Source organism: Onychomys torridus, chromosome 18 (assembly GCF_903995425.1).
Source record: "Onychomys torridus chromosome 18, mOncTor1.1, whole genome shotgun sequence".
Classification (NCBI taxonomy): domain Eukaryota; kingdom Metazoa; phylum Chordata; class Mammalia; order Rodentia; family Cricetidae; genus Onychomys; species Onychomys torridus.
The window spans coordinates 64,977,446-65,001,734 of NC_050460.1; the positions used below are offsets into that span (position 1 = coordinate 64,977,446).

The following is a 24,289-nucleotide window of genomic DNA, read 5'->3' on the forward strand; positions in this document are numbered from 1 at the left end:
GAGGAGAGGCCTAGAGGCCAGCAGTCTGCAGTGCTCCCCACCGGCGGCGTCTCCCTAAAGACCCGACCAACCTGGTGCCTAGTCCCAGCTGGAAACATCAATCTGGGTATTGGGCTCTGCCCCAGAGCCTGCTGGGCTTCTGTGTGGCTCCCAACAGCTACATCACAGAGACCTCCTGTGGTCTAGATGGCTGCAGCTGCTCCCTCATCTTCACCTGCTCTAACAAACCCAGGTGTCCACAAACTGCAGGATCAGGGGTATTATTGAGCTATCAGATTGAGGGTCTGCCTGGGGAGCAGCAGGGACATTAGCACTTGGATCCCAGAGATGGGTTATATCACGGCAGGCCAAGAGTGCAGTGTGTGTGTGAAGGAGAGGCCCGGCTCTGGGAGGGGCTGAGGACATCTGCATTCACACCTGCATCTGTGGAGCGGCTTGTGAGCTGTGGCTGGGGACAGCAGTGGGGGGGGGGGGGCGAGGTGGCTGCTCTGGGCCTCACTCGACACTCCCGCAACGCCTGAGGTTGAGGAATCAGGCAGAGACCTCCTCACCCAGCTGGTTGATGATGGAGCCAGGATCTGAGTCCCACCTCTCAAGCCTACCTTACTGTCATAACCCCAGAGTCACTGGCTCATCCCTGTGATCCCAGAACTTGGGAGCCTGAAGCCGGAGGATTGCCATGAGTTTAAGGCCATCCTGACACAGACAAAACAACGAGGCCCAGCCAATCAGCCGCCTCCGCTCCACACCCCAGTGTCAGGGGCCCTCACTTTGAAGCCAGCAGTTCACTGCCCCAGCTCCATGTGCCACCACTGGCCTGGGAAGATGCTCTGGGCACTGCACATGGCTGCAGTGGGGACTGGGTCTTGTCAGTTATACTAGGTGACAATTGGCTTCCTCAGCTCACATTTGGGGTAAAGGGCCTCTGCTTGGGGTGACAGTGAAGACCTGGGTCTGCGATCTCCAAATGGAGACAGCTCTCGAGCAAATGGTCCCCGTGGACCTTTAACCCACAGAAGAGCCAGCAAGCGTCCCTGAGGACCTGATTACATTACAGCGGGCAGCATTGCCGCATTGTCCCTTGGCGCTTAATCCACGAGGAGCGTTTGTGAGGCCCCTATGGTGGCCGAAAGCCAAGACCATCTGCCGCTAAAATTCCTTCCGGGGGTTGAGAGGCTTAAGCAATGCTCACCCGTTCTCCTGAGCCGTAGTGGGAGTGGCAAACTGAGGCAGGAGCCTGCCAGTTTGTTCTGGCGGATGGGTGAGTGTACTGGGCCTCCTTTCAGAGCACAGATGAAGGGTTCTTACAGGGGTGTAGACGCTCCTCCCCAAACGGCTGCACCTGGAAAGCTTTTACCTCAGCTTGGGCCTGAGGCCTGCTGCTGTCCAGCTCCCATCACTCCTGGCCACCTTGGCTTCCCCTTGCTGGCCACCCTGCCCTGGCTGGGCCCTCACTCATCCCCCAGCTGCAGCAGCCCCTCCCCTCCTCTTCCCTGCTGCCCCTTTCTTCCTTCAGACGTCACTTCCTAGGTCTGTCCTCCCTCAGTTTGGGTGAGCTGCCCTCTCTCCCCACCCGAGTGCCCCTCTCTGGAATTGCTGTCCCGAGTCCCCAGCCTCTGTTCTGACAGGCTTGTCTGCCGGCACCTGAGCAGCCCAGGTGCCAAGGGGCCTCCAACGGTGCTTGTTGGCATTGCTTGCTGATTGGTTGAGGGCCGGATGGTCTTACCCTGGGACAGAGCTCTCTGAGCAGCCGCAGTTAGAGGCTGAGAGTTGGTGGGGCAGGGGTGCCAGCTGGAAGAGAAGACATGGCCCAGCCTTGTCCTTCACCCTGAACAGGGATAGAAAGCAAAGCAAGGAAGGCTGGGGGTGGGCCCAGTAGGTCTGCAGGCACTCTGTGTATAAGACCCTGGGTTCTACCCCAGCGTCAAACAAGTAAATAAGGGGAAAGTGAGGTGGATCAGTGGGGAAGGGCACCTGCTGCCCATCCTGACACTGGAGTTCAATCCCTGAAACCCACATGTGGAGAGGACTAATGCCTACAAGGTGTACACTGAGCTCTGCAGACATGTCATGTGCGTGTCCTTACACCTGTGTGTGCACACACATATGCACACACATGTATATGTATACATATTCAGATTTTTAAATAAGTAAATAAGCAGGGGCCTGGCAGTGATTAGCGCCTGGTGCTTACAGCCGGCTACTCTTCAAGACAGCTGAACTAAATTCTCTCCCCTACGCCTCCTCCCCAAACCTCCCTCCTCCTCTTCCCCCCTCCCTAGCCCCCCCCTTCTTTCCTCTCTCCTCTTTTTCCTCCCTCCCAGACCCCTGGCCCTGCTCCAGAGCTGTAGACACCCAGCTGACAGCTGGGCATACCAGCCCCAGGGGATCAGGTGGCCTCCTCTACCCAGGCCACTGGCAGCCTAGTTCTCCTAGGCAGAAAGCTCCACCCAGGCTCCAGTGGAGAGTAGAGCTGGGCCAGGCCTTTGTCCCATGCTCGTAGACAGAGGAGGCACTGAGAGGCAAGTGTCCCTACTGTGTACTCCCTGACACCCCCCGGAAGGAGGCTCCGGTGAGTACTCCCTTGATGAAGGATGGGGAAGAGCCATCTTGCCGAGCCCTTGATGGTACCTGGTGAAGGACAGACGGGGTCAAGGCCACAGGCCTGTTCCTGTTATAGGGTGGCCTCCATATAGGCTGGCTGGGATTGCCAGGGCATATAGACCTGTTGAAGGGGCTGGTGGCTTAGAGTGTGTGTGTGTGTGTGTGTGTGTGTGTGTGTGTATTCTGGGGTGAGCAGGGGCTGGGACAGGCAACAATTTTAAAATGTGGTTGTATGTTCCTCTCCAATGTCTTCCTGTCTCCCTAGCATGATCCTCTCTCCCTCTTTCAGGGTGCACTAGTGTGCTCCCCTGGCCCACACATGGGCAAGCCAAGTCTGCAGTGGTGGCTGTGGGTTACAGGTGAAGGGATGATTCCTCCACACTAAGTTAAACCGTCCTAGAGGCAGACATCCAGGGAAAGTCCCTCACACTTTTGAGCCAGGGATCATCATGTCCTGTCCCATCTGCCCCACCTTTCTTCCTGGGTGGGGCCATGGGGCTGGGTGACATCAGTGCCTATGGGCAGTGTGTTGGGGCCTGGGGGTAGGAACACCCAGGAGAAGGGTGGGTGTGGTGATGAGCCACCACAGAGAGATGTTCATAGGAGACAGAGGCACAGCACCGCCAAGGTTGGAGATCTCTGCTGCCCTAGACAGTGGTGGAATCTTGGGGACCCCCATCTCCTTAGTTTCTGCAGGTTTTTCAGGGACCCCAAGCCCTGAACCTGAGCCAGCCCTGTGATCTCAGGATCATACATGGAATTATGGGAAGGGGACCCAGCCCCACCCCTTTGAAATAGGGTCTCACATAACTCACGTTGGCCCCAAACTTGCCATGTTGCCAGGTCTAGCCTTGAGTTCCAGATGCTCCTGCCTCTACTTCCCAAGCTCGGGGACCACATGTGCACCACCATGTCTAGCTTGGCTATAGTTTTCAAGCTGCCAGATTCATTATTTTTCCTCATGAAAGACCCTATGGGAAAACACAGAGGTTGCTACCAGACACACTTACAGAGCCCGCCCCTGGCTCTGCACGCTTGTTCTGAGTCTTGTTACACTTACTTCACAAACAACTATTAACACTAAAGGACTCTGAAGTCCTTTATGGGCAGCACTGACTCTTCCCTTCACAGCACACTTCCCTGGGTCCTGACAGAACCCCAGTATCATGATCCCCCCGACATAATACACACTGCACCTGGATCAGGCCTACCTAATTAACGCTTTGTTAGAACAAGCACTGACATGACTGTAAGATTCCTCTTGGTCTGCCACACACTAATTCTCCCACACACCCCCACTGAGCTGGAAGTACTGTTGGCCCATAGGACAGAAAGGACATGGCTGGGACAGACCACTCTTGGTACAGATGGGGAGTCTGAGGCAGGAGACTCCTGTGGGGGTGCCTTGCATCCAGGCCCCACCATGCTCTATCAGGAAGCTGAGAAAACCCTCCTCTGTCCTCTTCTTGGCTGCATTCTGGGGCCAGCAGCAGCCCCTCCTGCTCCGAGCAGGGAGGGCACTTGAATAAATCCTTCCCAGGTAGAAAGCCTTATGGCTCTGTCTTGTTCAGTAGCAGCCGCTGGGAACAGCAATAAACTTTATGAACATTGGTTGTTAGGGAAGGAAACCTGCAGGCTGGTGGGGGAGGTGGGAAGTGTGAGGGATGGGGCAAATATACAGGATCTTGTGTCAGACTGCATCATGCATAGCCATTTCTCAGCCTCTGTTGGCCCCTGGCCCTGGTGAAGTAGCTACAGAGGCAGTAAGAGGAGACAGAGCCCAGTCTCGATGACTTCAGAGCTTTCTAAAGGTATTCCTGATGGGTCAGGAGAACTTCAGCTGCAGGCTATGCACTTGGGGACAGGTCTGGACAAACTCAGGGTGACCCAAGAATAAGCTTACTGGTTGTTGGATGTAGAGGGGGGTGCTGGCTTTAGTTTTCAGACAGCGTTAATCCCTCTCTGGGCATTCCTGGTATCGGCATGTGTGCTGCTGCCCTCTGCTGGGGAGAGGGTGTGCTTGCATGTCTCCCGAAGATTCACTCCAGAGATGGACAGTGCAGGACTCTGGTGGGAATGAACACAACTACACCACACACGCAGCACAGGCGCGCGCGCGCACGCACACACACACACACACACACACACACACACACACACACACACACACACACTCACACACACACACACACTCTGCTTAACCTTTACAGCTGTTGCAATTGACAGCATGCTTGTTTGGTATTCACAAAGCCTAGGGTCCAGCCAGCACGGCATAAATCGGGCATGGTAGCACACCCCTGCAATCCTAGCACTGTGAAACTCCCCTGCCCATTACCACCTCAGGGGTTTTCAATGAGTTTCGGGTCCTCTCATCTCTAATGGATTAAAAAGATGATCCCTCGGGCATTACAAGGGCATTGAACGATACTTGTCTCAAAAGCATGAAATGAAATGAAAGCAGGAAGATCATGAATTCAAAGCCAGACTGGGCCAGAGACCCTGCCTCAAAGACAAAAAACGAACCCAAATAAACAATGGCAAGATGGAATCTGTTGCCGTCTGGACCATACAATGCCATGCTAGCCATGGGCAAACCCATGTCTCCAGCACAGAGACCTCTCACCCAAGCCCGGGAACCAACCCTGTTATGAAGGGAGAGGCACCAGGCCCGGGGAAGGGGCTGGAGTCATGTCTGTAGGTCTTGGTCAACAATGTTCAAGGTCCTGAGTGCAGCCTAAATGCTGTGAGGCGCAAAGCCTGCTGGGAGGGGAGCTGTTGAGGGACAGTGTACCAGCCTTGCCCCTGCAGAGCAGCCCTTCTAGGGTTCCTGGCTCCTACAGTCAGCCTTCCCCATGCTTCTCCTGCCTCAGCAGCAAGCTCAGAACATTGCAGGAGCAGCTGAGTACATTTGTCAGTGGCTGAAGGGCTTCTGAACTAATAATCACAGTATTAAAATTGTATTTGGTCCTCAAGCTGGAGGAATGTTGGGAGATTTTAAATGTTAAGAGGAAAAGAGGGGGAAATCCCCTCTCAGAGAATGAAATTGGTGTGGGAATAAGTTTCCGGGGCTGAGGGATATGGAGCGTGGGCCCGAGAGCGTGGAAATCTTGCCTTCCTGGGAAACAGATGTTCTCTAAAGACATATTTCAGCCACAGCCTGGAAGGTGATGTAGGCAGCCCCCCAGAGCTCACTCTGTATTGATCCCACCCAGCCAGGGAGTCAGGAAGGGGCAGCACACTGGCCTTGGGCTCCTGAGTTGTTTTAGAATGGACTTGCAAACGCCATTAATTCCCCTTCTGGAAACATAAGCCTCGGCCTTCCTGGCCTGGATGGGCCCAGATAATGCACGGCCCTCAGCCACGTGGGGAACTCTGAAACTTCCCTGCCCATTACCACCTAAGCGGTTTTAAATGGGTTTCGGGTCCTCTCATCTCTAATAGATTAAAAAGATGTTCCCTCAGGCATCACAAGGGCATTGAATGGTACTTGTCCCGAAACACTGGCTAGGAGAGGCCTGTGAAATGTATGTTAGAGCTTTGGAGACAGAGAGCAGACCATAAACCACTCCGCTTTTGAATTGTGTGGCCTGCTGGGCCCAACTGCAGTCTCTCTCTTCATAATGCCCTTCCCAGAAGGCCCTTCCCCCACACACCTGAGATTTTTTTTTTCAGGATGTGTTCTCTCTCTGTGAAGCCTTCAGTAATTCTATAATCTGAGTGGGACTGTCCCCTCCCCAGGTTGAACTAAGGCCCAGCAAGCTTGTGTGTGTATGTGTGTGTGTGTGTGTGTGTGTGTGTGTGTGTGTGTGTGTGTATGCACACATGGAGGCCAGAGGTCGATGTCAGGTATCTTAATCACCTCTCCAGTTTATTTTATCTTTTAAATTTGTGCATATGAAGGTTTTGTCTGCTACATGTGTGTGCATTGCATGTGTGCCTGGCAGCAGCAGAGTTCAGTTTGGGTCATCGGACCCCCAGAACTAAAGTTATAGATGGTTATAGCCGCCATGTAGGTGCTGGGAAACTGGGTCCTCTACAAGAGAAGAAATGATCCTAACCACTGAACTATCCTTCCAGTCCCTACTTCTTCAGTTTGAGACAGGGTTTCTCTGTGCAGCCCTGGCTGTCCTGGAACTCACTCTGTAGACCAGACTAGCCTCAAACTCAGAGATCCATCTGCCTCTGCCTCTGCCTCTCAAGTGCTGGGATTAATGGCCACCATGCCTGGCAGCCACCTTACTTTTTTGAGATGAGATCTCAGACCAAACCTGCAGCTCTCCAGTTTGGCTAGTCTGGCTGGCCAGAACGTCCCCGGAACCCGCTGCCTCTGCTTCCCCAGGGGCTGGGATTACAGGTCATCCCTGCAGCAGGCAAGGCTGGGCTCCCCCTCTTCAGCCCCTTCCATTGACCACTCAAGGCCGCCATGAACCAGGCCTAGCATCCCTGCCCTCTAGTCACCCATTCCTGCCCTCTCCTGCCCTGTCTCCCACGGCATTCCCTGAGCAGATCCTCTTCAAGCTCCCCAAGGCTAAGCCAAACCTCTGCCCTGCTCCTGGTCATTTCCTGGGCACCCCAACTTATGCCTCTCCCAGCCCAATGCAGAAAGCCCCTTACCCTTCCACAAGGACTCCTGTTATTAGTAACCCATGTTAACTATACAGATGAATAAGACCCACTGTGATATTTCAGTGTGTGCGTGTGGAGGACCTAACTCACGCCCACCCTTCCCAGGCTGGCCATCACGCTTGTACTTTCAGGTCAACCAACCTTGTTTTAGGTTTCCGTAGGAGAGAACATAATGTCTATTTGTGGTGCTGGGACTCGAACCCAGGTCTTCGTGAATATTATGTTCTTGCTGTATCATTACTGAGCTGTACACCCCCCACCTCCAGCCCAGAGGGCTCATTTTTCAGCATAATTTTCCCCTACCCATAACCTCGAAACACTCGTTAGACCGTTAGTATCTGTTGATTGAGAAAACAATGATGACCAAATCCTCCAGGAATCCGATAAACACCTTTAAATGAATCTGTGCACCGGTAATTATAGTGCTTATGCATGCTTGGGAAATGGCCAGGCTCCCCGGGAACCTACCCAGATCATGCTGGGTGGCCTAGTGGGGAGGGTCTTGGAGAGGCCTGGGATCCTCACTGCTGATGGAGCCCAGTTGTCCCTACCCCATTTCAGAACGGGGAGTGTCCCCCAACCCAGCAGAGGCAGGCTGGCTGCCATTCAGCCTCGTAGAGCTGCAGGGTAGGGCTTGTCCTGATGTGGCCGGCCCGTGGCCTTACTCACTACTGGCCCCAGGGCCACACCCCAGAGGCCCAAGTTAGCCCTGAGGCTGCTGGAGTGAGGCCCAGTACCGCTACATTCAGGACATGACCCAGCCAGAGGGAGCAGGGCGGGGCCTTCTGGGGCAAGGGGCAGCTCTTTGTGGAGCCCCTTCTTGCCGGGGGGTGCCTCCACAACTCCTGTCTGCTCTTCTAGCTCTGCCGTTCCGACCTCCCCAAGGGCGCTGGAGAAGGGGAAGGTGAGGAATGAGGACCGTGGGGTTTCAGGAAGAGGTGTGGGCTAGAGAAACGCTGTCTCTTCCCAAAGCAGCTAAGGGTCTTCCAAAGGTGTGTCAGAAGGGGGGGGGGGGCGTCCCATCAGGCAGCACCTCACTTGCCTTCCCAGCATCCCAGCTGACCCAGTCATCTGGAGAGTCACTTGTGCGCTGATGTCCATGTGGAGACTCCACAGAGGAGTCTTGCATGCTCTGTCCTCTGAGCCTCGTGACAGGGCCATGGCAGTGTGCAGTAAAACAAACTCTTATCTACTGCCAGCTCATCCTCGGCCTCAGTGAGCTGGAGTGTGTGTGGGGGTGGGGGGGTGGGGTCGTGACAGATCCTGGGCTTCTGACTCACAGGAAGAAGAGCAGGGCCTGTGGGCCAAGATACAAAGCCCAGGCAGCTAGAGTTCTGGGACTTCAGGAGAGGATGAGGCCACCTCTACCTCAGACTCACAGGGTTGCAGGCCACACCAAAGGGAGTAAAAGGGGAAAAACTTCAGACTCCCTGGGAACCAAGGTCCCACCTCTGAGGGGCAGAGCCCACTCTGTAGCATACTCCCCCACTCCCCCCCCCCCCGCACCCCTGTGACCCCTCCCCCTGCACCGTTCTCCTGCCACTGTTCCCAGCTGCCTCAGAACCACAGACTGTACAGCCCAGGAACAGAAATACCTTGAGAGGTTACCTGGCCTAGAACCTAAGGCCTGCAAGAGCAAGTTCCTCACTTTACCCGGCCACCAAGTGCAGTGTTCTTCAAGACAGGATGGCTACCCAGCAGACTGTATCACTGCCCTCAACCCAGACTCAGGGCCGAGTGCAGGGACCAATCTACTCCCAGAAAAGGTGTAGCCAGGCCTGAGCATCTCATTTCAGGAAAGGAACAGCAGGCTGAGGCAGGAAAGAGTCTCTACAGACAGAGACACACCCTCAGATGGTGCTGGCCGCCTGGCCAGGAAGCTCTCAGTAGCCCCTGCCTGTCCCCTCGTGACAGATTCTACAGAGGTGGAGGAGTGTTCCAACCACCCCCCCAGGACAGGCACATTCTCCCAGAGAGGTGCAGGGACCTTCATCAAGTTTGTCCGGGAACCACCTGCGTCTTACAGGCGACTCTGGCCAAGTCTCAGCCTCTTTTTGGGGGCTCAGTTTCCTGATGTTCAAAGCAGTAGAGGACATCTGATGTCAGCAAGCTGGGAGCTGGTGAGCACAGGCTAGGCTAACAGGCCTTAGTTCAAATCCCTGCTCTTCTCACCCCAGCTGGTACACACAGGAAAGCCTCTTGACCTCTCTATGCCTCAGATCCTCAGCTGGAAAGCCGGCTGCTAGCACCAGTTACCTCGTAGGGTAGTTGTGAGGTTTAAACTGAGGGACCCAAAATGTCACGTGGCATACAGCAAGGGCCATGTGTGTGACAGTATGAGGAACAACATGGAATCAGGCAGTGTGTGTTGGCAGACTTGAACTGGCATCTGAGAGCCGTGCCTGGCAAGTGTGGGGCTGGGTCCAGGGAGACGAGTGTGAGTCAGGTGCTTAGCCTCCTTCCAGGACGGGCTATAAATGAACTTTATAGCTGTACCTCTAGTTACCACAGTGCGGCTGCCTGGGGAAAGGTGAATCACCACAGGCTGACGTGAAAGTTATGGGGGCTGTACTATCCTGGCCCATGTGGTCTGCAGGCCCTCTTCCCTTAGCTGTCCACATGTATCCCCAGCTTCTCTAGGATCCCAAAAGCTACCCCACAATACCACCACCCCCACACACACACCAGTGGCCTCTCTCCACCTCAGGATAGAGATTCGGAAAGGGCCCTCTGGGGTTACTGGCCCAGCCTCTTGCTTCAGGCTTTTGCCCTTCCCTCCCCCAATGCCTCACCAGCCACCTCAACATCCCAAGCAAATGTACAGGTGCCAGGCAGAGCCCATGTCCCTTCCCCCTCCAACAGGTGTACTCTGTGGCCTAGAGGACGGGAAGGTCAGGGGAGCCTGTGTAGGGACAGGGATAGGACAAACTTGGACTTGTGGCATGCAGGCAGTCCAGGCAGTAGGCAGCCAGCCATGCCCAGGGCCTGCAGTGAAGGTCAATTAGAGGGTTAATGATGCCCAGTACTGCCCAGTCGCATGGTGGCCAGGAGTCCAGCAGAGGGAGAGGTATTAATAACTTGCAGTGAGGGCCCTGCTGTGGGAATGTCCTCTCAGATGGGACAAACCCTCCACAGAAGAGCAACCCCTCACCGTCTCCTTGGCACACTCTTCCGAGACAAAGTCAGAATGACTTTAAAAACTGGTTTTCCGGAGTTCCAGGTGAGTCAAGCCCACTTTAGGCAACTCAAAGGAAATGGAGGCGCTAGGCTCAGGGAACCCGCTGTGTCCTTGTCTTAAGTCTGGCCCTGACACTACGTCCTGTTCTACTGCATAGAGAAACTGAGGCCCAGAGGCTTTGGTGACCCGCCCAAGGTCACACAGCAGTTGTGCAAGTTCATCATAAAAAGTAACACAGACAGCATGACTCTGCTCCAGAGAAACAAAGCAATTGTGTCTGGAGTGGGCACCCAGCAGCTCCGCTTGCTTCTCCCTGACTAGAGATGGATATTTCCAGAAGAAAGGCAGCGTGGCAGAAGTCAGGACTAGACCCTGAGGCTGGAAACTCCTATTTGTGTGGGTTGCTTGCTAGTTTTAGTAATTAAATTCAAAAGGTGCAACATAGTCATTTAAAATCTCCCTCTTATCCTTGATTCGTGGAATCCAACCATGGCCAGTTTCTCGTGAAGACTATTTCAGAAGCAATATACACCTATGTGCCATTTTGTTTCAGGGCCCATGGGTGACACACCCAGCGCACCCCCTTCTTCATATAATTTCTGTTTCCCTTTTTGTCTGCCAGAGAAGTGTGCTGCCAGGAGTCACCTGTACCAGGACAGCAAGCAGTAAAGGCCAAGAAACAGAAAGCCGGGGACCACGGGCAGCCCACCCGGTGCAGGGGGCAGCAGCTTCTGCCTCTTGCCTGCCTTGGGAGGCCGTGGTGGTGCCATGGTGGTACTGCGCAGCACGGACAAGGCGAACAGCGGGGTAGGTGTGCCGCTGGCACCCTTCCTGCACCAGGTCGGTGGCCACCTGAGTATGCTGCAGTATGATGCGCACACGGTATGCAAGCCCCTCGTCTCCCAAGAGCAGAAGTTCTATGAGTCCCTGCCCCTGGCCATGAGGTGCTTCACTCCACAGTACAAAGGTGAGTGAGTGGTGGGGCCCGGGCCCGGCGGCATTCCTCGCTGCTGTCACTGGGTATGGGGTGTAAGCCTGTGCAGCGACAGCCCTCTTCCCAGCAGCCAGTGTCCCTGCGCTAGGGTGTCTCTGAATTCCTCCAAGCCTCCAGATCATGAATGTTAATGGCTTTGGAGACAGGTCAAGCTACTCGGCTTCAAAGAATTGGGAATAGTATCAAGAGATGCCCAGTCCCACTGGGTCCTGATGGGATATTCTACTCTGCTCTTTGGGGATGTTGTGGGTGTGGCTGTGGTTAAACGTAAGACCAAGGGAGGTCTCTTTGGTCTCCCTTGGAGACCAAGGCCAGACAGGACATAGGGAATCATGACTTGGTTAGGAGTCCACAGATTCACACTCCATACAGGCATGGCAAAGGCCAGACTGCCTTCCAGTGTATGCAGCTGGGAAAACTGGCAGTGTGCATCCTGGAGCCAAGAACAAGGTGCTTGCGGGAAGAAAGAGCTCAGTGGAAGGGCTGTGCCTGTTGGCTTTCTTGTCTGGTGCCCCTGCCCAGATCCAAGGGTAGGAGTTTGGTCTCCACTCAGGGGCTGGTAAATGAGGTCCTGTGGAGTTGACTGCCAGGTGACACCCCCCCTCCCCCAGGACATGCCCCTCTAAAGAATCTTAGTTTTTCATGATGGAGGGCTGTGCCCTGTTTCTGAAGTGTCTGCAAGGACAGCAATTATAACACTCAAATAAGCCCATCAGAAACCCACTGTGGGGGCTGGGGACATGCCTCAAACTTCTGAAAAGTACTTGCCTAATATGTATGAAAACATGGTCTCCATCCCCAGCCATGCACCAGCTCAAGCATGGTGGCACATGCCTGAGAAAGCAGCATTTCACGCTTGCTCAGCACAGCTCTGGAGCTGAGAAAGACTGTGGGGGTCTGCTGCAGGCAAAGGGAGAGACTGTTAGGGTCTTTAGGAGACCCCCACCTCACCATGACTCTTTGTCCTGTCTACACAGGCCTTTGGTGGGGACGACAGGGTGCTCTCAGGTACTAGATAGCACCTCTGCTGTCTGGGGATACCTCTTGGGGGCTCTAGTATTTGGGGTTCTAATTACAAGATGCTCCCTGCTTAGAAAAGGGTTACAACCCCAAATAATCATTGTAAGTTAAAAATATCATAAATGAAAACTGCATTTAATAGACAGAACCTGCCTCATACCCTAGCTTAGCTGTGGTGTGCCACGGGAGCAATGGGGAGCGACAGCCTCTGTCCGGCGTCCTGAGAGGCCTGTGTCATGTATCACTAGTCCAGGAAAAGATCAAAACCGAAAAATCAAAGGATGTTTTCTCTTGGATACATTTCACTCACACCATTATGAAGTGGGAAACTTGTAGGACAGACTACCCTGTACTGAGGGCTCCCTGCACCTCAAGCCAAAGGTTGTCGCTAACTGATGACCCTCGCTGCAGGGTCTAGGTCAGCCTTGCCTTTGGGGTGTCTTACAGATGGTGTATCTAGACACAGTGGGGTTAGCTGGAACAGAGGACCTCCTGACTCCCTGGGATAACAGATGACTACCAGCCGGCCTAAGAGAGGGCTTGGGTGGCACCCCAATGCCAGACTTTGATGAAGCAGAAATACTGACTCACTCTCTGGCCATGTGAGGAGACCCTAGAGTAGGCCCAGGGGGACACTTGGTTCATTTTTGGGCACCTGCAGCAGAGCTGGGAAGCAATGGAGGTGGCTGGTTTTAACCAGTAAGAGAAGTGGTCACAGCTAGTCCATCATGCTTGCTCTGGGCCGTTGCAAGAGGATTCCATACCCTGGTTTACAGAAACCTCATAACCCCAGAGACATAGATGAGGAGAGCTGGCTTGCCCGAGGCCATGAGAGGCCGGGCCAGGATTCGAAGCGGTGATGTCTAGCTCTAGAGGGTGGGTTCTTGGCCTCATTACCCACTCCACTCAGCTACCTGGAGTGTCAATTTCAGGGGCCATCTATCCCCAGGAGGGAGGAGACAGTCTCTCTCAGAAGCACTCAGCCAGAACATCATGTCAGTAGAATAGATAACCTGCTCCTACATAGGAATAGCTTTCTCAGAGAGGAGGGGCCATTTCTGAAGTGGCTGCTACATGCCATGGAGCCATTCTATGCCTTCCCCCACAATGGCATCAGGAGAATTTCGGCTAGGGTGGCATTCTAAAAGGCAGTGCCGAGTACCAGCAGCTTGCTCTAGATCTGTCTGGGTTTGCTGCTTTGCCATCTTGGGGCTGTGTCCCTTACCTCTCAGGCAGCCTGTGGGCCTTGGGTGAATGAGGACAGGCACTTGGGTTCAGCTGGCGGAGGGTTTGGCCAGATTCATATTACAGATGGCGGCGGCGGTGAATGTTCTCATAAGCTTAAAAATAAACCCATGATACAATATCCGCCAAGGCTCGGGAAGCCGCTTGGTCAAACCAAAACTGCTGAGATGCTCCAGGCATGCCAATTGTGGCAATAAGCGCTCTGTCTGCCCAGCTGGCAGACTCTCAGGCCGAGGTACATGGAAAGAGCTGTAGCAGGCCCCAAGGCTCCCGTTAGGACCTCAGCAGCAGATCTCAGGCCTCTGGGGTCAAAGTCCCATAGTCACAGTGGCTCCTGACCCCTATAGCACCACGCAAGCACCAGAGAGTCCGGGTTCCCCTGGGTGAAGGGCAGGCAGCCCGGCACTGTTCACAGGGAGATCTCAGCGGGTCGGCTCCAGGGGAGTGCTATGCTGAGTGAGAGAGTAAGAGGGGGGTTACAGGGTAAGAGGAGAGAAGGAGGACACAAGGGCTGGGAGACAGCCAGGCAGTGGGCCATCAGAGGCAAAGGCTGAGCGGCAGGGACGCTGCGCCGGTGGTGAGTCCCTGACAATATGAGAAATGGAAATGACTTTTGCGTTTTATTAGTCGGGGGTTATTTGCACCTCCACTCTCTGGCATTTATGCAGGCACTCAGAGCAGATGAGATCAGACAAGAATGAAGCCTGCAGCAGTGGGAAAGGCCACGTTTCTTGTCTCTCTAGGGAGGCCTCTTGGGCACAAGCTGCCAAGAACTGTGTTTTCTGGCAGGCATGTCACCATAGGCCCTCAAGTAGGAAAGGCCAGGGGGTGCCAGATGGGAGCATGAACTTAAAGAGACCCCGGAGGACATTGCTCTTGGATAGTGGGGCTTCCTGGACCCACTAAGCAGCTAGAAGGGTGCAAACTCCCTCCAGGACAGGCACAGGGCAGCCAGTACTTTCTGCTAGTCATGGAGGCTTCATGTTGACTTCTGGAAGGTTCTCCTCCCCAGAACAAACACAGCAACCTCCTGCCAAGGACTCAGGGCTGGAAATGCAAAGCTCATGCCCCAACCCTCTGTGATGACCCTGTTCCCTGAAGGCCCAGAGAACAGACTGGCCAGAGCCAGTGTTTCTGGGAACACAGCAGGGGTGTCCCTTATACATGCGTAGGTAAACACAGCCTAACTCACTCCGTGGAGTCCTGAGCAATGTGTTATAACCTGTCCCTTCAGCGCCCACCTGTTAGGTGGCAGTATGACCTTGGCTCAGACTCCCTGAGCCCTGCTGTACCACCAACAGCCTACGTATGTGCTGTAATTTAGAAATCACAAGTGAAAGGTGAACGGTGCCAGTCCTGGGCCACATATAGTAAGGGAGATGAGGAAATGTCCCCAGCCGGCCACTCTCAGGCACAGGACGAATGAGCGTGACATGCGTGATTCAGGATGAACACCAATGTCAGATAAATACCAACAGCACTATTACTACTGCTGAGGTGTCTAAAGGATGCAGGCCTGGGTGGGGTGGAGGAAGAAGCAGTTTGTCAGGAGTCTGAGAGAACTGCATGTCCCTCCCAGGCTGCAGAATCAGGCCACTGGGAATCTGAGATGACAGGACTGGCTGGGAGTCCACTGGGCTAGTGTGGATGGCTCTGGAGAGCCACATGCTGAACTGCAGAGTGGCCCTGGGAAAGAGGGTCCACAATGACAGCCCCCAGGGGCTGGGCAGGGGTGCAGGCAGGAAAATCGGCAGCCTCCCTTGCCTTCTCAGCCAAATATTCCCCTTGCCACTCGTACTGGGCAGGTGACCAAGGGGCCTGGGAAGAATGTAGAATAGAAACGCACACCCCCACCCCCACCTCCTCTCCATCTCAGTCAGTAGGAAACAAACCGTGCTCGAGAGAGTTTTTAAAGGGACCGTGTAGAAATTCATGTAGGTTTGAGTGTGCACTGAAAACGTAGCCCCTGCAGGCATGCGGGGCGGGAGGGAGGAGGAGACCCCTTGACCCAGCCACAGATACATGGGGGGCACATATAGCTGAATGAGTACCTTCCTTTCCTTATCCTCCCAGCCCTGCCAGCACCCACTGGCCAGAGCCACTGGGAAGCAGAGCATAGGAAACCATCAGGGCACTGCCAATGGTTAGCTCCTCAGCACCAAGCAGGTGGAGAAGCTGAGAAGTGGTGAGGAAACAGCAGAGGTCAGGGCCACCTGATGCCCTGTACTCAGAGAACAAGAGGACGCTAAGTCTGTGGCATGGTACCAGGGCAAGCCCAGGTACCACTGGATGCCACACCCCACAGAGGGAGACCGGGCTCCTCCACTATGACAAGGGCTCTACAAGGTGACCACGCAGTGCGAATGCCCAGCACGGATAGCTTTCTGTCCCACCAGGGTGTCTGAGGAGAACACAGAGCATGTGGTAGATGAGCTTTGGGGAGGTCCTTGCCTACATGGCCGGCAGTTTTCCTGCCGTGATTACCAGCTATGGTGACATGAGATACCACATGTTAGGGAAACCTCGAAGACTCTGGAGTTTTCTCTAAGAACCACATGTAACCCCCGCACCCCACCCCGTCTCCATATGCTGATAGATACAGCCAAAGATGATGGCTGGGCACCAGTGGGAAAGGCAGGGGACAAGGCTCTGTCTGATGGGGGACAGAGTCCCGAGTCCAACCCTGCCTTGGGAAGGCTTCCTGGAAGAAACTGGTTGGAGGAAGGGGAATGAGGAGAAAGAGATGGGGGGGGGGAGGCAAAGAGGAATGGGAAGGGGATGGGCCAGGGTTCCGTTCATTGGCGCCCCCTGGAGGTGGGGAGGTGGAGAGGCGGGGAGGCGCCTTCATGGAGGACCAGCTCTGAGGTATCCCAGGTTGGCCATGGCTGGGTTGGCCCCCGTGTAACTGGGAAGGTGTGAGCAACGGAGCAGGCAGGAATCCAATTCTGGAACAATGTAGCAAAGTGTGAGAAGCGAGAGAAAGAAGAGCACAATCCTAGGTCACCCCGAGGCTACTTTCTGCAAGCTCCAGGGGGTGGGTAGGGAGGTGTGAGGAGACATGTTCAGGACCAAGATCAGGTTCCAGTACAACCGCCCTAGCCTTGACTCTTCCTTGAGAGAGGAGCTAGGGAGAGGAAGAGGCTGCCCAGGGCCACTACTCTCAACAGCTATGACCCATACCACGTGACCTGGTGTGTTCTTCCCTCCTTCATGTCCCGCAGGAACCATCACAGTGCGCCTCCGGAGGGACAGCAGAGGCCATCTTGGCCTGGTGGCCAACCCACTGAAGGAGAACTTGGAGCCTCTGCAGGTCTCCCCAGATTCCAGAGCGGTAGCCATCTGGCAGACACTTCAGCAGACTGTCAGCAGTGACAGCGGCCCCCGTCCCCTGGCCCAGCTGGCATGCTCACTCAAGGAAAGGTGAGACCCACTGAGCAGGTGACAGAAAGCTGGGTGTTCGTCCCTCAGCCGGCACCACACTGCACCCAAGGCAAACTGCTCCATGTGAAGGTTGCTGTCAAGAAAATGAGAAATGGAAATGAAGGCTTAGTCTAGAACAACCAACGTTGCAAAGAATGGGGGGGGGGGGGTGGGGGTGTGTGTTGTCTCTTCCATCCTTTCTTGGGGGAGGATAGGCACATGTTCTAGCTCACGGGCTGACACACAGGCAGGGCCTGTGTCCAGAGCTTGTTTAATTAAATACCTACTTCGCTGAGACCACACAGGTCTCTGGGGGAGAGTATGCCGCCAGAGACTTGGAATAGTTTATGCAGAGGAAGTGTGCCTAATTTCTCTTGAAAGTCAGCTTTTAGCAGACCGTGGGGCGGGAGACAAGGAGAGTGAGTCCCAGGAGACAAAAGAGGCCCCCCAAGGGCCTAGGGACCTCAGAGAGATCTTGGGAGCCTCTGATAATGTCAGCTGACCTTTCCCAGGGTCCCTGGGGGCTTTAAAACATTTATGGGAAACAAAAGGGATCAGATACAGTGACAACTACCGCTTTTTCCCCAAGGAGCCACAGATCTAATTAAGCTCTTGGCTCAGAGGCAGGGCTATGTCATCACAGCTGGGGCCAAAACGCAGAGGGGGCACACTCCGCGTGGCGTTGTAAGGTCTCAAGGTCGTAACCGCATACCAGGGCATGAATCCAGACCCCTAGCCTTGAGATCCCAGGTGGGGTCGTCATCCCTTTCCTTCATCACTTTGACCCCAAGAATGGACCTAAATCGCTCTAGCCCTCTGAGGGCAGCACACCTAAGCAAAGCCCCCAAGAGGACCTGGGCCTGGTGTGATCTGGTGTCAGGGACCCAGTTTGGGCAGGGAGGGTCTCGGGACCCTGTGGTGTTTCTGGTGGTTTGGCGAGAGAGTCCTATGCAGCAGTCTGGGTGGCCTTTGTTGGAGGCCATGCCAGAGAAGCCAAGCAGTGAGCCGCAGGCATCTTTCTTGCCTCTGGCTGCTGCTTCCCTGGCTGTCTTCAAATGCTTTTTTTCTCACCACAGCACGGCCAAGGTGCTTCTGAGCTCCGACTGCTGCCTCAGTCCCCAGGCCTCCCCGCTGGTGGTGGAAAGTGCTGGTGGGAGCCAGGTGGAGAGAAGGGGCTTTAACCCATGGGGCCTACACTGTCACCAAGCTCACCTGACGCGCCTGTGCACTGAGTACCCACAGGACAAGCGGCACCGTATCCTTACCGCCCTTGATCCACACATAATCCCTAGGGCAAGTGTAACAGATGGACAGTGTGTGTGTGCGTGTACACACACACATACACACACACACACACACACACACACACACACACAGGCACAAGGAGACAGGTGGGGTGGGGAGGGAGAAACAGATGTGCGGTGGTAAGTTGAGGGTATGAAGCCACAAGCCCAGGGTCTAGAAGAAATCAGATCCGTTCAAAAGAAGACCCAGAAAGTGGCCAGGTAGAGACAGGGAGAAGACTCTGTGTCCCCCCTCCCCCCCCCCGCCCCGCGTCCCAACATCTCCTCTGTCACCTCACTTTCTACCTGCAGCCCAAGAACTGTGGAGGGACCTTCCCCCCCCCCCCCCACCGCCACGTAGCTTCGGCCCCTCCGCCCCCCAGTAACTGCAAACATTGACTGCTCTTGCAGTATTTACAATGACACATCTGCCGCCCTAATCCCTAAGAGGCTTTGGAAGGATAATTACTCTGCTGAAATTAATATTCCTGCAACTTATCTCTGAGGCGAACATCAACCCCCTTGTCCCAGAAGGTGCCGGCCCGTTCAGCAGCCCGGGGGTCTCAGCCCTATGATTTTCTGCCATAAAATGTAAATTGGGCATGGCCTGCCAGGAATTTCATGCCTGCAAATTTAAATTTCAACCTCAGAGCAAAATGGGAAAAGGTTCTCATAAACTCCCCCTAAATAAATGGACTTATTAAAGCAGACTACCAGTGAATATCTTGCATTCTTAATAGCCAGGTTCCTGGATAAGGCTGGAAACAGGAGGGAGCAGCGGACAGGAGCCTCAGGTACTCTGACTGATGACCCCAGAGCTTTCCTTGACTTAGTGCATCCAGGGTTCTTGCTCTTGGAAAATGTGGTGTCACAATACAAGCAGCCGTGCATCTTGGATCTAAAGATGGGGACCCGGCAGCATGGTGATGATGCATCTGAGGAGAAGAAGGCCCGTCACATGAAGAAGTGTGCACAGAGTACTTCAGCCTGCCTGGGGGTGCGCATCTGCGGCATGCAGGTAGGTAGGTGCAGAGGGCTGGCTGCAAGGGGCAGAGGCTGGCATCCTGGCAGGCCTGGATGCCTGTCACCCACACCTCTCCCTCCCTGCAAAGCCTTAAGGAAGCAACAGAGAAGGTCGGAAATGCTGGGTGCTTGTTGTGGTGTTTTGTTTGAGACAGGCTCTCGGGGAGCCAAGGCTGATTTTATATTCTGTATGTAGCTGAGGCTGACCTTGAATCCCTGATCCTCCACCTCTGGAGTGTTAAGATGACAGGAGTTTAGTTGTTTTGTTTTGCAGAGCTTGGGCTGGAACCCAGAGCCTTGGCAGGGGAGGCAAGCAGTCTACCACTGCCTTGCATTCCCAACCCGCACACTGGTTTTTTAAAGAGCACCACTGAGATCAGTCCCAAACTCAGTCTCACCATTTGGGGCAGCTAAAACTTTGTGTGATGGTCCTGTGGATCCTACCCATATTGGGAGGGGCTTTTGATGACAGTGTGGGGGCAGGGGTTGGAGAAGAGCTGAGAAAATACACCTGGTGGCTTGCTGATCCCACATTCGTGATAGGACTGAGCCCTGTCTCCTTTGGACGGGCAGGGTGCAGTAACCCGTTCTTTTGAATTCTTGCTAGCTATCTCTCATCTACATTTGGCCTTCCTGCTGCTTGGTTGGGGTAACCAAGTGGGAAGGTCAGAAGCCACTGAACCCAGTCACAGGGGCGGCTTGTTCCCTTGCTGCCTGGGTCCCCAACCTCTGTACCTAAGAGGCTGTGGGAGGACTGACTGCAGAGAGAGAGGCAGGAATCTACCCCATCTACCAGGCTCTGTTTTGACGGCAAACGTTATCGCTTTCCTTAATCGAGGCTGCCACCCCTTGAAGCTGGAAGTTGAGTCCATAAATTCATTGCACAGATGTCCCTGGGAAGGCTGGGAATGCAGTCCTCAGAGGACAGAGTGGGATGATTTGTGGAGTAAACGGAGTCTCTCTGCGGACCTCCGACCTTCTGCAAGTGACCTGATTTATCTGGAGAGTGACACCTGTCACATGCTTAGGAAGGCTGATTTAGCAGCTGATCTCGGGTCTCCCAAAAGCCTATTATAGCTTTCTGATTAAAAACAAACAAAGAAACAAACAAACAAAAAAACACATTATGTAACATGAAGGCAAGACAGGCCTCAAAGTTAGCCAGGCACAGGCGGCCATGTCCATGTGTGCCAAGTCCCCAATGGCTGTTGTAGCTGCAGGCTTTGACTCAGTCTCTATTGCCCCCTGAGCTGCCTGATGGACTGGGTGTGGCCACCATGGTGTCCTCATCAGCATCTTTCTTCTGTCTGCTCCCTTCTGATGGCCAAGGCGTGGCAAGGGCAGGAAATTGAGACCGTGAAGAAAAGAACCGTTCACTGCACAGGGAGGCTATGGACCTCTTTCCACTTCCCACACTCCTGGCAGCTGCCTGCAGGCACACCCCTCCCCCCACCCCAACACCTGATCTAGCCCATTTCTTTACCTCAGCAATTCACCTGGGCTGTTTGGAAGAGCCATTCCTGCATACTTAAAATCTGTGAGAAAGGACTCAGTAACTTTGTTAGGGAGAACTTAATCGAACTGGCTCTCTGAGTCCATTGGCCCGATTTCAGGTTCCTACTGCAGCATTCCAGCTTGAGTTTGCTAATATCTGAATTGAAGACGGCCAGAAGCCAAGATTTAAATCACGACTTGGGAGTTGACATCGGAAATTCACAGGAAAGGCGATCCAAACCACGGAGTGGTGTGCTGAGGGTCACCTCTGCGGGTGAAGGATCTTTGGGCCTTGGGTTGAGACCAGACCTGCAAAGAGAATACTTTAAAATGCCGCACTGGAGCATGCTGGGAGACCACCTCCTGTGCATCCTAACCACTCTTCCCCAAATCTCCTGGAAATCATATCATATACTACTTGTGATGCTGCCACTGTATCACAAGCAATTTTGATTTGTTTTGTTTGGAGATAGGGTCTCATGTAGCACGGGCTGGTCTTGAACTCACTATGTGGCTGAGGGTGACCTTGAGCTTCTGATTTTCCTGCCTCTATCTTTCATATTCTGGTTTTATAGGCTTGCATCACCATGCCCGGTTTATACTGGGGATTGAACACCAATTTGATCTTGTTAGGCAAGCTCTCTATCAACTGAGCCACATCCCCAGGCCCCAGGGCATGCTTTTAAAAAAACAAAAAACAAACAAACAAAAAAAACTTTATAATCCTTCATATGTTCTCTCTCTTTCCCAATGTAAGGTTTATCAAACTGAAAAGAAGAGTTTTCTCTGCAAAGATAAGTACTATGGAAGGAAGCTCTCAGAGGAGGGATTCAAACAAGCCCTTTCTCAGTTTCTCCATGATGGAACCCGCCTACGCACAGAGCTCCTGGAGCCCATCCTTGGCAGGCTGCAGGCCTTGCTCACGGTCATCAGGAGCCAGAGTTCTTACCGATTCTACTCCAGCTCCCTCCTCATAATCTATGATGGGCAGGAGCCTCCTCAGAATACTCCTGAGACCACCCAGGGCAGCCCTTCCGGTGACCCCGCCAAAGTCGACGTCCGAATGATCGACTTCGCTCACACGACCTACAAGGGTTCCTGGAATGAGCACATCACCCACGAGGGACCAGATCCTGGCTATATTTTTGGCCTGGAAAACCTCATCGGAATTCTGCAGGATATCCAAGAGGGAGAATAAAGGTTGTTGGAACTGTCTAGAATTTTCTAGGCTACAGATTTTGCAAAGGGACCCAAGCTAGCGTAGCCTAGATCCCCTGTAGGTGTCTTTATAATAACCGTATCTACCTTCAAAAGCCATCTCCATGCATGGCTGGCAATGTTGACAGTTGCTACAGAAATCTGCTCTGCAGGCATCCACCCCCCACCGGGCATCTTCCACAGGGCAGCTCCTCTGGGAGCAGACAGTGAAAGCGGCACCATTGTCGGGTGCACAGGGGGTGTAGCCTGGGTCAGAGGCCAGCACTGCAGTGCTGCAGGGTGCCTGCATTCCAGAACACTTTTCTGTTGTCACGCTGCAGTCCTCAACAGCCAGGAGGGACAGGAAAAACAAAAGAAAACCTCCTGGAGAAGCCTTGAGGAATATTCTGCTTGTGTGGATGGCCCACCCCACAGGCAGACGTAGCTAATGCCTCTCATCTCCTATGGTGAGTTATAGGTGAGACAGGAGTAAGTGTCCCTCTTGTCCCTCTTGCCTGCCTTGTACTGGCTGGGGTGTGGTGGGGTGCAGCTCAGGAGGAGGGCTTGTGTTTCGCATGCAGGAGGCTCTGGGTTCCCTGAGGCCCAGAGTCACAAAATAAGAATAACAATAATAATGAATGAATGAGTGGACAAGGAGAAGCCCAGGCAAACCCTGATACCCCCCTTGGCACAGACTTCTGGGGGATGGGGCTACTGGAATTAGCAAGTCGGCCACACTGTGACCATGTGATGTCCCTGACCTGGAAATACAGCTTCCAGTGGAGGTTGGGTGCACCAACAGAGGAGCCAATAGCTTTTGGCTCTCTTCTGCATTTCCATTTATTTATTTTGGGTGTGGGTAGGGGGTGTTGGAAGCAGAGAACCTAGAAGACCAGGAAACCCAGGGCGATTGTTTACAAGAATGGTGGATGCTAGTATATAGGAAACCAGAGCAAACAGGTCTAATGAATTCCTTCTTCTGCAGCATTGGAACTTATTACAATGCCCTGGAGCCTGGTGCTGTGCTATACTCCCCAATTAGGGAAATAAATTTGTTAATAAAATTGCTGAGGTCACCAGTGATTACTGGAGCGCCTTAATACCCTATCTGTTTGTTTATTCTCGTCAGCGTGCTGTCCAGTACTTACAATTTATGAGAAACTGGAGTGTACGGCAAGAACAACTCACCAGTTACCCATGGTCCCTCAGGACATTTGGTAGCAGTGGGACTAATAAAATATTCACATTGGGTGGGGAGGAGAAGGGCTGAAGTTGGTAGCCTGCTTGCCTCCATTCCAAGAAGCCCTGAGTTCCATCCCCAAGACTGTACTGCATAGCAGTGGGTACATGCTTGTAATCCCTGCACTTGGGAGATGGAGGCAGGACGATCAGGGGTTCAAGGTCATCTTTGGCTACAGAGTGAGCTTTAGGCCATCTTCTACTATATGAGACCCTGAGTCAAGAAAAAAAGCAAAATTGCATGTGTCTGCAAGCAGGCTCAGAAAGAAAGGCCTTGAATTTGAAGCCCCTCCAGCACAGAATTAAGGCACCATCAGGCTCTAAGGATAAGTGTGATGTTTCCAAAATCCACTCTGAGGGAAGAGTAGCGTGGACAAGAACACTCCTGTTTAGTGGTGCACACCTTTAATCCCAGCACTCTGAAGGCAGAGCAGGTGGATCTCTGTGAAATCAAAGCCAGTCTGGTCTACAGAGTGAGTTCCAGGCCAGCCAAGGCTACCAAGTGGGTCTGCCTCAAGAAAGAAAGAAAAGGACATGGATTTCAAAGCAGATCAGCTTTCCAAATTACACTCTGGCCAAGGTAATGATGTCATTAATTTGCATACTCTATGCCCTTGGCAAGAAAATGGAAGCTGTCCTGAAACAAAGTATTTGCCAATGACAAATCAGATCCCTGGAGGCTGCTTTCTCTGGTACCACATCAGCCAAGTCCACCGTTCCCCAAGCAGCTGCCACCTCCACCCTCTCCCAGCTGAGGGACTGGCCTGGGGCACTACTACACAATGCCCTCCTCTTTCTTACCAATGGTTGTTTCCACTATGCCCTTCCTCCTCCTCTGTGTATGTTCAAGGCCCAGACTCAGTTCTGTTCTCAAAGACGACCCCCATGAAAGTAGTTTATGATGAAAAAGGAACAGAGCCAGGTTTAGTTTTAGGTAGTGTTACTGGACCCAGAGGGGTGGCTGTG

The 24,289-nt window shown here is 53.6% G+C and overlaps 1 protein-coding gene across 1 annotated transcript; it reads left to right on the forward strand.

The window, feature by feature from the left end:
• The first annotated feature begins 11,176 nt into the window (after positions 1-11,176).
• Ip6k3 (inositol hexakisphosphate kinase 3) lies at positions 11,177-22,102 on the forward strand. Its single transcript, XM_036168447.1, has 5 exons — positions 11,177-11,375; positions 16,889-17,087; positions 18,164-18,342; positions 19,213-19,388; positions 21,645-22,102. Exons 1-5 carry the CDS (start codon positions 11,177-11,179, stop codon positions 22,083-22,085), a joined length of 1,194 nt encoding a protein of 397 aa, XP_036024340.1. The 3' UTR covers positions 22,086-22,102.
• The last annotated feature ends 2,187 nt before the right edge of the window (positions 22,103-24,289 follow it).

Excerpts from the sequence above, each read along its gene's own strand:
- Ip6k3 (XM_036168447.1), top strand. The coding sequence starts at position 11,177 with ATGGTGGTACTGCGCAGCACGGACAAGGCGAACAGCGGGGTAGGTGTG. Across the intron at positions 11,376-16,888 it reads CTTCACTCCACAGTACAAAG|GAACCATCACAGTGCGCCTC; the intron begins GTGAGTGAGTGG and ends CATGTCCCGCAG. Across the intron at positions 18,343-19,212 it reads CCCACAGGACAAGCGGCACC|GGTTCTTGCTCTTGGAAAAT; the intron begins GTATCCTTACCG and ends TAGTGCATCCAG.